Raw genomic sequence first — 14,364 nt, 5'->3', positions numbered from 1 at the left:
AGTCCAACTTTTGGCAGCGTTCTACTTGTTGATTTCTATAGGCTTGCTTGTCGATACTGCGGTGCTAGGTCTCACCTATTCGATCGAGGTATCCCCCTACTACAAGATGAGCCAACCAGGGACGGTGTCTGTGGCCAATCTGACCACCATCAGCCCAGTGAAGACTGATCGCGAGTCCCACTACCAACAGGCGCAGAACTACGGATTGATGAGCCAGGGGTTTGTACCGATCGAGTCAAGTCAGGATGATGAAGACGCAGGCGGCTTCCTGTCGATCCTTTATGATAGTGACGCCGACGTCTTCTGGTATCGTTTCGTCCAGATGTCAACGACCAACATCCTAAATTATGATACTTCAGATCGTTACATCACGAGCAGGGCCTCGTGCCGGGAGGTGACGGTCGTCATTGGCGGGAACGGCGGTCGTAACAGCACAGACGGAGTGCAGATAGATGAGCCGAACATCACAATCCAGGACGGGGATGAGCCCGTTCAAGAACTTTATATCGGCGAACTCCAGACGCCCGGTGGCATCACCTGGCTGGGGAGTGTCAATATGGGTTCTGGTCAATGCGGGCCACGATGTGCCCATCTGTGGGCGCTTCAGAGCAGTATAGACACTCCTGGACGAGAGAAACCACGATTTTGGAAATGCACAAATACCGTGTCCCAAGTATTCAACGCTGAGTTGCAACACAATGATACCGTGTTTCAGATCTCCGACCATCTCGCTCAAATAATGGCCGGGGCGATTGGGTTCAGTGGTGTTTCGATCCAAGGACTTCCCTACCAAAGGGTGCTCTATCCCGATGGCAATGCGTTTGCCCCAAGCAACAGCGACTCCACCCCACACTTGATGGAATCTACCGTCATGTGGTTTTCGGCAGGCGCCTTTGCGGCCATGGATGCCTTCGGACCCAGAATTAAGGTGCATTCGCAGCAGCAGCCGATTGCAGCCCAGGTTCTCGATGTCAACTGGAAGTATGCTGCGCTAGTGCTGGGCATCCCCCCATTTGCTCAAGCACTGGTGCTTATGGCGACAATCATCTACGGTAACAAAATCGTCGTCGGTAGCGGATCCACTCTCTTCACAGCGAGATTATTGAGGCCGGTGCTGGACAGAGTGAACGGAGACGGATCTCTCACGTCTGAGAAGCAAGATGTCGATCGTTCAAACGATTGCAGAATAAAATATCGGCCCCAAGCGAGTGGAGTAGTAGGTGGGACTACGTTCAGGGGAAGTATTCCACACGTGGACATTGAGGATAACCAGAGGCAGCGCCTTAACGTTTGAGGTTCTGACTTGGATCTTCACAAGTGTGGGTTCTTTGATATGGATCAATCTATTTACTGCGAGATGTCAGTTTATTTAGTCGGCGTTGAACAACTGTATAGCGAATGACCTGGACACCAACGACATAGAGAATGACTTGGATGACAGCGGGAAAGAAGATGACTCAGGCATAGATACTTTGAGCTGGATCTATGCACGACAACACAAGTAAGGGGACAGAAAAACAATTGTTGTTCTTCGTTTCAGACCGCGAACGGGTTAATGAGACCTATTTGGCTGCTAACCCCCTTCTCACTCTCGGGCACAGCGAGACCTTCAAAAGCCCTTTGTAACTTTCTGCTTTCATGCTCACATTCTTTCTTGCATTCATTGGCTATGAATATCTATTTGTCGCAAGCGACTCGAAGCTATTCAGGTCAAAAATTTAACGAAGAATCAGTTATACAAGTCAGTGTATTGCGTGATATTTTTGTCGCGCAAAAATCGAAACCGGTGAATTTCCCGGCATGCCAATCTTTGTATAACAGAATTCGACCGCAAGGGGCTGAATGATTGAGTACACCTCACAACGATCGGCTCAGCCGAACTACAATTCTCTGTGCTTCGCTCTGCCAACCACCTAATGGCGCCATCAGCAGCCTAGGGAGACGAGGTGTTTTTGTCTCCCACTTGTATTCGTGCATTTCGTGTCTCTTTCATGAGTTATGAGCTTAAGCCTAACATTATTACGCCGTGGACAGGTGACCTGTCCACATATAATGTAGGTCTTAACATAGAGAGCGGGTAAACCATCCATAGAGTGATCCATCCACACACAAAATTTACGCTTTCTACACTTCACTTTTCCTATCGAGTAATTAAACACATATAATGCTACATTATAATGACCACTATGAATTTCATCAATTTTTTTTCTGTAATTTATCTGACATGCCTAATAGTTTATCTAAGCTTAAATTAAACTCTTTTAGTTTGTTACATAGGTTAGTAGTGAATAATAATATCCTAAATATTAGGAATGACCTATGAAATAGGCAGAGTAATAACACAATAAAAATAGGTCCTCCTATCTAGGTACTTTAGTTACAGAACTTAAAGCATAAGGAAGAGAAGTTCCTTATGCGGGAAGCCTATGATAGTTGTGCGGTTCCCCTAAGTTCTCTTAGCGTTTACATGCTTAGTAAGTATGCTTAGCGTGAAGTCTTAAGATGTCATCTGTTCTCTGTTCTGTTTACTCATGACAGTTACCCTACCCTACCCATTACGTAGCCTACCACTATCCTTATATCCTTAGAGTGGACCGATGGGTTTTGTCGCGCCAGAGGGTAGGCGTATGAAATGAATGAACCTCTGGCTAAAGGTATATTGATATCTGCCCAGAATTGAATTAGGACTCAATATTCTAGAGGGTTTCGTCTCTTATTCTGTGATAAGGTTAGGCATGCCTCTGTGAATTTCTTTAAGATAGTTTAGCGTTCACACAAGTCTTAGTTATAGTAGTTATCCTCTTATAGATAGAAACATTAACTTAGTTACGACGCATCCCGCATGAAAAAGGGAAGTGAACAGATAGAATTGTCCATTTAAGATCACCTGTGTGGCTCGATAATGCACTTACCTAGCTGAGGCACGCCGCTATGTCGTGTAAACGGGCCGGGCGGAAGTGGAACTCGTTTCTTGAACTCGGGAGGGAACCCGACCCCCTTTAAACTTGAGTATTGCCTATTTCAGCTATCAAGCAGCACATGATGCATTGATGCCATAAGAATATCGAAGAGGTGCAAGTATTGAGTTTTCTAGGCCACAACTTCACGCTTCGTGCGAGTGGCCCTTACCGAGCATTTTCTGCAGATGAATCTTGAACTGAAATGCAATTGCTATCCCGGGATCCAGCGGACCACGTTTTACGCTTTTTGTGTGATGTCGCCGCTGCTATTACGGCATCTGTGGCTGTCTCACCACTGGTAGCTGTTGTTGATGCGTAAGTCTTCATCTGTCCCGATCCACACTCCTTGAGACGATTGGGGCGGTCTGGCAGCAAACCGCCCAAAAGCCCAGGGCATAGTTGGTTCAATGTACACGATCTAAGCGGGTTTGCAGCTCTGTTGTCCAATACACCGCATCACATGAGCGAAAGCGCATGGGGCCACTTCTTTTGACGAATCTTCGACCCTTATTGCGGACTCCTCACAAGTTTCTTACCTCGAGAACGACAAGACTCCTCTTCACCGTGTATTTAGGGACATACGCAAGTGCCAACATCTTGGATTCGATCCAAATGTTGGTGCCCGCTGAGGCGTATGCGCCTGCATCGCCGGCAGCTGTTAAGCTGCTAGGCGTCTCAGCGGTCAGTACAAGCCTGACCATTTTTAAAGACTCTTGCTTGGCTCAGATGTTCGGTGCCGGGGCCAAAAGATCTGTGCCGTCGACGAGTTACCTGCTCTTCACACTTCGCGATATCGTCACAATCCATGCTTGCTTTGTGCTACCACCCGTCGTGGCGAGCCGGCTTGATGATGTGCCAACGATAGTCAAAGATGCGCTATCACTGAACACTCTGGAGGCCCGCAGCCGGGCTTCTCAGCTCCTGCTCCCTGTTCTGGTTCAGTCTGTCAGTACACCCATACATCTGCTCGCATTAGATTTGTACAACAGGCAGAGCCGGCTGGCTCTTTCAACGCGATTGGCCAGGGTGAGAAGAGATCTGCCCCTAGCAGTCCCAACAAGGATGCTTAGGATTATACCAGCATTTGGTATTGGCGGTTTGATCAACACAGGAATGAGGCGTGCTTTGTTGGGGACCTTTGGCTTTAAGAATGGCCAGACGACACTGTCATAAATATGAGTAGTGGCTGAGATTGCATGAAATGGAGCGGCCTTGAAAGGACTTCACTTGATTTACTTTTTCATCTGGTGTTTTCGAGCACTATCTGCCGAAACGGACTAATCTCCTCGATAACTCCTTCAATAAAGCCAATACTGTTACACGGCTCCTGGCCACAGCATCACTGTTCTCTTCTGCCCTTCGAAGCAAGTACAGCAGGCAATCAGACAAAGTGCCCCAGACTGTGTACTTGTAAACTCCCACTTCTGGATGGCCAATCTCAGGCGAATCCGAGCTTTGTGGAGTCCTTGCTCCGTCTCCTGCCCTACCGCCTTTTCTAGCCCCAATCATCTTACTAACGGCCTCCTCCTCAGAGCTGGGTCGGGGTGGTCCTAGCTGTGCCGCAAGAGAAAATGACAACTCATCCGCCATACCCATAAGCTGCGCGAAGTTGAGACCCCGTATCCTTTTTCTGACTCCGGGTTTTGACACGTATTGCTGTAAGCCGGTATATACGCTGTAGCTATTATGTGTAGCCAGTACCACGTCAGCCTTCCAGTCATTAGATTGTACTCCCACTGTTACCGGATCTTCAGTGGTGTTACTCAGTAAGAATGACACGGCTGCATCATAGGCATCATCCGTCTCCTGCTTACTGGCGTGAATGACATCACGATCGGCTTCATCGTACATGTAAGCACCTCTTACCAACTTTAACCCTAGCGTGTAGTTATTCTCGACCGAATGCTGAAGGTGACGCTTGATCTTATCAATATTTTTCCTCAAATAGAGCTGGTAAGTGTTCAATATGATGGCTCTAGTACCATCAGCGGCTCGATTGAACTCCGCCATCAAATTGAGCGCCATGTCATCAATGGCACGTTGATAACGTGACCCTTCAGCGTCGATCAAGACACGGACCCCTTTCCCCTTTGCTTCGGCGCAGATCTGGCGCAGTCCATCTTGGAGGACTGCAAGTGCTTGCTTGAGATCATTCGATATGTTGTCAGATGACGAAGGGGATTCACAATCTTGCGTGCATGCTTTGGTGTATTGCTCTAGAAGCCTAGTCGCCGTTGATCCTGCCCCGGTTACTCGCAATGCAATATAATCACCGGGGGTGAGCATTTGAATTGTGTGCAAATTCGAAGTGATCCAGTCCTGCAAATCGCTGTCTGCGTCTGTTAAGACGGTAGGTGTGGTGTTGTATGGGTTTGCTGATGCTGGAGCTTCCCGAGCATATGTCAAGACTATCCCACTCATACCCATCCTGCGGAGAGCTGCTGTCCTCGAGAGAATCTCGCTTTGGGAAGACCCTATGCAAAAATGCTCATAGAACGTTTTCTTCATGAGCCACCTCAGCAGTCTGCTGTGCTCTATGAATTTGGCATTCCGTTTTGCAGTCCCAACCAGCGCCAGAAGCAACGGTTTCGGCAATGTAGAGACTGAGAGGACGATCAATGACCGTACGAGATCCGCCGAAGTCAATTTTCTCAACGGTCGCTTCCGGAGTGTGTAAGATGGATCCAGTCCTTTCTCGGAAGACAGCAGTGGTGTAGATGTGGCCGTGTCCCTGTCCCTCACGAAAGTAGCTACACATCGTTTCCAAGGACTGGTGAGACTGCACAGAAGCGGTGTTGCAATCGCCACTTTGGATGCCTGATGGGCAAAGGCAGGTCTGCAGCCTACGAAGCCTGTGATTGACATTGCGTACATGTTTGGCCAATCTATATTCGAAGCGACATTTGAGCTGCTGTTGGCAGTTGTTGCCAACGCCAGCCTCAAATCAATGTATACCGCATCGAGCGCGTAACACTGAAATTTATCCGTGCCTTCCACCCACCAATTACGTCCCTAGGGGTTCGCTCGGCTTCTCTGCCTATTGGGCCGGCTGTACAGCCGTACTAACCGATGCCCGAGGAACGCTTGTACTGTCGGAGTTACTCCTGCGAAGATCTACCTGCGCCCGAACACTGTTTCACATTCTCCCGCCGAGATGACGGATTGGTGGAAATCGGTTTTATAGGTAGAAGAAGCGAACGAAGAGGCAATGCCTCCAATCTGAGGAAAGACCGACCTTCTAATCTGCCGTAGAATACTCACTACATCATAAGATGCTTCGGGTCTAATCCCGCAAGAGCAGCAGACTGATACGGTTGATGTCCTCATACGAATTATCTTCGACTATTACTTGGATACAGAACTGTGTCTAGCGGGCCGAACTCCTCTTTCAGAGTTCTGGGTGAGACGAAACGCATCAATAAATTTTCACTGCCGGCCTTATCATTCGTACCGCTGCTCCTGCTTCCACCGAATGTCTGCTGCCCTATAAGAGCTGCGGTTGTCTTGCAATTAACGTACAGATTACCAGCCGCGTATCGCAATTTACGCTCAGCGAGTTCGACAATGCGCTGGTCGCGGGCAAAAATCGCACCCGTCAGCGCCAGACCACCGCCTTGCTGGTCGATGTCTGTGAGAAGTTCTTCAAAGTGATCGTCTGGGTAGATGTAAACTCCAAGGACTGGGCCGAAGAGCTCGCGGTTGAAGAGCCAATGGTCTGGTTTACGCGCGACGTACATAGTAGGCTGGATAAAGTAGCCTTCGCTTCCGTCGTATGTGCCTCCAATAACGCATTCGATGTCGGGGTCTTTGTTCGCTTCATCAATCGCCTGACTGATTTTTTGGAAGCTTTGTTGATTGATGACGGGGCCAAGGAAAGCGCTGTAATCCTCCGGCTGACCAACGGTGACCAGCTGCATTTCCTCCTTCATGACGTTCAAAAATGCCTGCGCTCTGCTTTGAGGCAAGTAAAGTCTGGAACATGCCGAGCATTTCTGACCAGCGTATTCGAATGCTGCCCGGATGGTATGCCTCACCGCGCTGCTAATGTCGGCCGACGAATGCACTAGATGGAAGTTCTTACCGGATGTCTCGCCCACCATCCTAGGATATTCTCGGAACGTGTGGGTCACCACGCCTTGGGCAGCTTTGGCAAACAGAGATCGGAAAACATTCGAAGAGCCAGTGAAGTGCAATGCTGCGAAATTACAGTGCTCGAAGATGGTGTTTGTAATGAGTTCCGCATCTCCGGTCAAGAACTGGACAACGTTCGGAGGCAATCCCGCTTCCAAGAGAATCCGGTAAACAATGCTGCTAGCATAGACGTTGCTGGGAGATGGTTTCCAGAGAACTACATTGCCCATTATAGCAGGTACCGACACAAGGTTACCACCAATGGCTGTAAAGTTAAAAGGCGATATCGCATAGACGAAACCTTCCAAGGGGCGGTAGTCATTGCGACTAAACCCGTAAGCTTTCATCGCCAGACGAGACATTAAAATCATAAACTTACGTATGGTGTCCAGGGGTACCGAGCGTAGGCTGCTTCTCATAGATTTTCTGGGCAATTGCAACGTTGAATCTGAAGAAATCGGCGAGCTCCGCCGCAGCATCGATTTCCGCTTGCCAGGCATTCTTCCCTTGACCAAGCATCGTCGCAGCCGTAATCTCGTAGCGGTACTTCGTGGTAATCAGCTCAGCTGCTCTGAGGAAAATAGCCGCTCGATACGTAAAGGGCATGTCTTGCCATGCCTCCTTGGCTGCCAGAGCATCTTCAATGGCATGCGTGACATCGGTTGCCGTCAAGCATGGGTAATCAGAAAATGACTGGGTGTGCTTCGAAGGAACAGGCACGCTTGCCGTCTTGCCTTCCCAAGAATTTACTTGCCCATGACTCCATCTCGGTGTCTGAAGAGGTAGTTTGCTCTTGAGGTCACTGAGAGCGCCGTCTAGGGCTGCGCGCTCCGGCGAATTTGCCGCATATTGTTTCTAAGATTGAATTAGTGCCTGCTACTCTTCGCAGTGAGTGACTTGACCTACGTTCGGTTCGTTATAGGGCTTGGGTATTGAGTATGCACCGCCTGTGCTTAGCGAAGCCTTAGGGTGAACAAGGACAACGAAACGCTGGCGAGAACTCCTTGCTGGAAAAGCTCTCGAGCTCCAAATCCGGAACATGTTTGAGGTCTTGTTCGGTTGCCAAAAGGATAAGGACGATAGACAGGTGCTGTTGAGACAGCAAGAGCTGCGGTCGGTCTACCATCCTATGTTGCCACTGCCCAACCTTGGCCATCTTCACAAATAGCGACGACATTGTGTGTTGACGTGCACCCTCGGGTTCACATCCGACCCTCTCGAGGACACCGATTGGGTAGCGATGCCACCTCGGTACAGAGCCGAAGGTGTTAGTTGAAATCCAGATCAGACCGCAACCGTGCTTCGAATAAGCTGGTTGGGGGAACATATTTTAATTGTATAATCCAGCGCTAGTGGCCAGGAAGTGGAATGCTACAGATGGCGAATATGATGCGATAAGTATTGTCCCTGCCCAGTCTTCACAAGGAACACATCAATCACTCGGCGAGCTCCGTCAGTGTAGTATCAATCATTCGAGATTGCGGGCCTTCAGATCACCATCCAAAAGTGCTTCGTCTCATCTCATCATGGCACATTCCGACCAGAACTCTCCAATGCTCGTCCTCGGAGCAGGCACGTTCGGCCTATCCACTGCCCTCCACCTCCACCGTGCAGGATACACTGACATCACAATTTTTGAGCGAGCGGAATCCATACCCTCGCAGTATTCCGCTGCATATGATCTTAACAAGATCGTAAGAGCGGAGTATGAGAACACATTCTACACCGATTTGGCCCTTGAAGCCATCAAGGAATGGAAGACTCCTCTTTTCGCGCCGTACTATCATGAGACGGGCTACATTGTTGCCTGCTCCGGGAGAGCTCCAGAAAAGGCAAAGAAGTCCCTGTCGACTGCCCTGAGCTCGATTTCCAAGCATGCAGTCTTTGCATCAGGCATCGAACCCCTAAAGGGTGGCGATGCCTTTCGCAAGTTCGCCTGGCAGCTCGATGGACCCATGGCTGGGTACACCGGGTATTACAACCGGCTAGCAGGGTATGGACATTCTGGAAATGCATTGAAAGGCGTGGCGGAATACTTGACATCTCGTGGTGTGCGGTTCGTGACTGGAGAGCGACGAGGTAGAGTTGCCGAGCTCATTTATGAGGGCTATGGCAAATCAAGGCGCTGCGTTGGTGTGCGCACCGTAGCTGGGACGAAATACCAAGCAGCAAAAGTGATATGTGCACTGGGGTCATTCGGAGCCGCCTTGATACCCGACTTGGGGAAATTTGCGGTGGCAAGGTGCTGGTCGGTTGCACATGTCCAGCTCACGGAAAAAGAGTGCGATTTACTTCGAGGACTTCCAGTGGTCAACGTCAGAGACCTCGGCTTTTTCTTTGAGCCGGATCCAGCTACCAAGCTGTTTAAGCTCTGTCCTCTCGGTGCTGGCTACTCCAACACTGATGCAGATGGTATATCCTTACCCCCTTCGGAAAACTCAAGCGAGACATCGTTCAGCGACTGGATCCCCAAGGCAGATGAGGTGAAGCTGCGCACTCTTCTGCATGAGATGCTTCCGTGGATGGCCGACCGTCCATTCGTGGACAAGAAGTTATGTTGGTTCTCAGATTCGAAGGATTCCGAGTACTGTATAGATTTCGTCCCAGATACGAATGAGTCATTAGTCGTCATCTCAGGAGATTCAGGCCATGGCTTCAAGATGATGCCAATAATGGGAAGCTGGGTGGTAGAACTGCTTCGTAAAGGCAGGCAAGAGAGGGAGTTATGGAGATGGCGCTCGGAGGATGTGGCCAGTCCTCACCGTAAGTGGGGGACTGCAGTATCATGGCGCGTGGGCGAGGCAAAAGAGTTGGAAGATGTTGCTCATGAAGACCGAGCCCGGCTAGGAGCACGACTATGATGGTTTGATCATTTGCTATAAAAGGGCCAGATTAATAGTATCTTGCGTCGACTGGTCGATGACCAAACCACACTTCCGCTACCTACGATTGTCCGTTGATACATTGCTTTTCGAATATTGGCTACCTAGGGACCGAGATAATGGTTGTCAAAAGTTGAAGTCTGCACTGAACGCGTCCATCTGATCGGGTTCTAACAGGTCAGCAACGTTCATCAACTGCTCCGCGTCCAGCCCGGCTTCCCACGTCCATTCGTCGTATGGTATGTTGTTCATCCAGGGCGTTTCATGATCAGGATGCGCGATTGCGCCTCCTATTGTCTCAGAATGCAATCCTGCGGAAGCGCCTGGGTCAGCTAAGTCCGCATTTTCAACAGATTGTGCACCAAGTTGTGGGTCCAGCTGGCGCCGATTGAAGGCATTCAGGAGTTCCTCCAGCTGATGGAGCTCTGCCTTGCGTCGGTTTGCAATCATATTTCCCTTCGCGATCAAGTCGTCGAGAATGCAGTAGGTCTTGGCCAGCTCTGCCGATAAATTTTCAACCAAGAGAGGCTCTACGGCCGAGGCTATGAGCACAATGATTCCCGAAGAAAAGGCAGCTTCAAGATCAAACGGCACGAAAGTTGCTACCAAATGTCAATGGTTCCCACTGGCTACGTGTAAAAGTAAGGCACACATACCCAGAAAGTCCTGGCGCTGTAATGCGGCCAAAATATTTATTGAATGTTGGGAAGAGTCTGTACACATTTGTAGCAAAACCCTTAAGCGTTGCAGGGATGATATCATGGTAGGTGATGCATGGAGAGACCCCATTCTTCTCATAAAAAGACTGAACAGCAATGGCCTTGTTGTTAAAACGATACACTTGTACATTGCAGAGTTAGTCAGGGCAGGGACGCTAGCCGAGGATCGGAGAAGGCATTACTTGATGGTGTTGAAGATGCAAAGTTGCCGCCAATCTGGATATACCCTCACCAGGATCATCCAAGACGAGCTTAACGGATTTGCTGAGCTTCTCAGCTATATCAGCAATTCGAGTTAGAGCCAGCTTTGTGCTAGTAAAAAATCTCTTGTCGAGCCGTCCGTCGGGACCGTATACGCCTAAGGTATAGTCAATCACTTAAGGAGACGTTGTAGCTTTGATTGCCACACTCACTACTGACAACCTGCGCATTGAGGCGGCAGAGTTTGATATATAGGTCGAGAGCTGTGCTTTGCTCGCTAGAGCTCAACGTAGGTAAGTTTGTAGTGACCATCTCGTCGGAAAGCTGCACCGGTAGGCCCATCAGAGAGGTTAACTCGCGGTCCAAAATATAGATGGTCCACCAGATTCGTCTAGCACGCTCTATCTGGGATGCGCTGAAAGCATTGAGGGGCATGTCGATGTGCATCCCCTGGAATAGTGCTGTACGCATCGCATTTCCGACCTAAACGTTTTGTCGATTAGCAATTTAGACTGTTGAGAATAGTCAACCTCAGGTTCGTCCCACCGTCAAATACGCTCCATATCTATGATCGATACCTTGTAAATAAAGGGAAGCGCAGCAGAATATTTCTGCCGTGGTGAATGGATCAGTCCACAGCTGACTGATGTCGGGAAGGATTTTCATCGCTTGAATAAAGAGATCTTGGCCAGGTGGCGTACCCTTCCCCGGCCTTCGAGAAACGCATGCTTTGCCCAAAGCCATAACCAATAGATAGTGGACGTACTCGAGCGTGCGCGTGTATGCGTCGTTGGCACGATTTTCGTGAAAACGAACTAGCTCTGACATGAAGGTCTCCTCGTGGAACAAGTGATACATCTCTCCAACGTGGAACTGGGCGGACAGCATCAAATACTTGGCGTGATTCAGCGTAGGAAGCACGACCCTGTCATCGTCACTGATCACTCGCAACCCGTCCCAACCCAGATTGTAAACGTCTCCATCGAGTGCGAAGCTTTCTCGCCTGAGTGGAGTGTTGTGAACCGCTTGGTGAGCACCGTCCAGTACGCGTCGGCTGAACGACCAGTTCGAGGATGTACCTAAATAGACTTGATAGCATAAGCATAGCTTGGGTATCCAGGTCAAGTTTCGCCGTGAACTCACTTGATCTGCCGGAGGAGATGTCTGAGATGAAGCCGGTGTCTGATGGGCCGGCGCTCAGGGGATTCGTCATTTCCACATCTCCTTGTGACGAGTGTGGCTGTTGCTTCTCGTTCCCTGAATGTGACGGTCCAGGATCAGGCACGAAATGACTCCGTGGACCATCATATGAGCCCGCAGGCAGCCCGTGCGTGACATTACGCCCATCAGACCGTCTGGAAGCATTTGCCTCATTTTCTGCTCTTCCTTGCGGATCCATCAGACGTGAGTTTCAATTTGTACGTAGGAGGAGACTCACCAGAAGGGTAACCGAGACCTGCCGCATTGATAGGATCAGTGATGACCTCCGGATCACTAGTACGATCGGATCTCTCCTCCAAGGCAGCGAGTCGTTCCTCGAGGTTTGCCAGGTACCTTCACTGGGATTAGTGCAGGCAGGTTATGGGAGATGTAAGACATGCCTCCTGGACACTGAGACTGAGGGTTCTGCAGCATCAAAATCGCACGACTTCCCGCTTCTGGAGCAATTAGAGCATGGTGCTGAGCCACTGCACTTGATCTTATGCCTGCGGCATCTCTGACAACTGAGAAGGATCTGTATAAGACACCATCGACGGGTGAAAGAGACAGAAGACTGCACTTACGCATTGGCCGTCCGCTTCCTCACCCCGTGTGACTCTGGACGGCTGTTCATTCGGTGATACGTAGGGCCTGGCCCGCCGTCAGTAAATCAATAAGGAATTGCTACACCCAACAGACCCCGTGCATATGGATGGAGGGACTATTCCTTGTCCAATGTCCAGGTGCACTCGATTGCACAAAGGTGGTCCGGCATATATGTGATGGTGTTACAGATGGATATTTGTCAGATGACAAGCCTGTCGCTTAACCTGCCTGACTGGTTCTTAGGCCAGTGACCTGAGTGAGGTAAAGCTCCTAACAGCGGCAGGTTTTCTAATCGCGAGCATCGATTTCATCTCTTTATGCGGAATACGAAGAAGTTCTCATTCCGAATTGGTCCGTCACTCGACTAGCCATTTCACGGATCTACGCTTGAATCACTCAACGGCGAGCCAGACATCCAAGTCTTGCGACAGGGCATGTCGGCCGTGTTACGAAAGAAGTGGAAGACCCCAATACGTTGGTCGTTCGTGAAGGTGAGAGTAGAGCTTCCAATTTCGAAAGAGCGCAGCGTATCACCAAAGTGCCCATGCAGTTCAGTACCGACCAATACGTACATTGCGTTGCTCATTGGCAAAGATTTGCATTTCCCAGCCAGCCTCGATCACTGGAGACATGTCCTACGGTATCAATCACACCTGCATTTTTGGGGAAGCCATCCGCCAGGTATCGCCAACTCTGAATCCTGCCGGAAAAGGATCGGTCGAATCGAGCACGATTTGTTTATAGCTGGTAATCCAGGAGCTGCCTTTCACAGTCGGCAGGACAGCAGGATACCGACCAACCTGCGCCGTGCCCCGGATATGCGCCACAAATTCAGTGCCTATAACGCTTTGATGTCGGAAGGTCTCGCCTACTTTGAGGAGGCTCCTAGCATGAAGCACAGCTAATCGTGCGCATGTGCCGGTGCCGCAAGGGCTTCGATCCAGTCTTCCTGGTGGCACTACGACCGTGTTGGAGGCTGCCTTGCCTGTGGTCGTATCTCTCAAGGGTTCCGTAAATTGAAGTATGCTCACTCCGCGGATGGCTGGATTTTCCGGGTGAATGGGATCGGTGTGCTGCTGGACAGCGCTCTTTATTCGCTCTCCAACTTCGACCAGCGCTCTCCCCTGTGAGCTATCCACCTTTAAGCCCACGGAAGACGCGTCTACTAGTGCGTAAATCATGCCTCCCCATGCGATGTCCACCTTCACCACGCCAAGCCCTGGCACCGGTATCTCGAGGTCCAGCGCAAACACGAAAGCCGGGACATTGTCAAATGCCACGCTCTTGCACTTACCGCCTTCGCATTCAGCTGTCACGGTGACCAAACCTGCTGCGGCATCGAGACCTATCCTGGTGATAGGCTCCTGCATCGGTACCATCCCAGTTTCGAGCAGTACCGTAGCAACCGCAATTGTGTTGGCGCCTGACATTGGTGGGTATTCTTCGTGTTCCATGGTGAGGAAGCCAGCATGCGCTTCTGCGTTGCAAGGCGGTAGAATGATGTTGGCGCACATGGCGGAGCTGCCACGGGGTTCGTGCATGAGCAGCAGTCGTAGACTGTCGGCTTTCTGCCACATGTGCATCATCTTCTCGAACATGGTCTTGCCAGGGACGTCAAGCACGCCGCCTGTAACAACATCACAAACCTCACCGGCCGTGTGAATG

At 50.2% G+C, this 14,364-nt stretch overlaps 2 protein-coding genes across 2 annotated transcripts; one reads left to right on the top strand and one right to left on the bottom strand.

Annotated features, from left to right (window-relative positions):
• Positions 1-8,617: 8,617 nt before the first annotated feature.
• Positions 8,618-9,952, top strand: PV06_10359 (uncharacterized protein; the record flags this gene model as incomplete). The annotated part of the gene is made up of 1 exon (XM_016411903.1): positions 8,618-9,952. One exon carries the CDS (start codon positions 8,618-8,620, stop codon positions 9,950-9,952), a length of 1,335 nt encoding a protein of 444 aa, XP_016257944.1.
• On the bottom strand, positions 9,944-12,831 carry PV06_10358 (uncharacterized protein). Its single transcript, XM_016411902.1, has 9 exons — positions 12,678-12,831; positions 12,495-12,617; positions 12,332-12,447; positions 12,037-12,279; positions 11,440-11,981; positions 11,106-11,376; positions 10,875-11,050; positions 10,630-10,813; positions 9,944-10,575 (listed from the first exon to the last, which is right to left on the bottom strand). Exons 1-9 carry the CDS (start codon positions 12,725-12,727, stop codon positions 10,100-10,102), a joined length of 2,181 nt encoding a protein of 726 aa, XP_016257943.1. The 5' UTR covers positions 12,728-12,831; the 3' UTR covers positions 9,944-10,099.
• Positions 12,832-14,364: the final 1,533 nt, after the last annotated feature.

Source organism: Exophiala oligosperma (assembly GCF_000835515.1).
Source record: "Exophiala oligosperma strain CBS 72588 unplaced genomic scaffold supercont1.12, whole genome shotgun sequence".
Taxonomy (NCBI): Eukaryota; Fungi; Ascomycota; class Eurotiomycetes; order Chaetothyriales; family Herpotrichiellaceae; genus Exophiala; species Exophiala oligosperma.
Note: the sequence above shows the minus strand (reverse complement) of the source record. Positions and strands in the feature narration are given on the sequence as shown.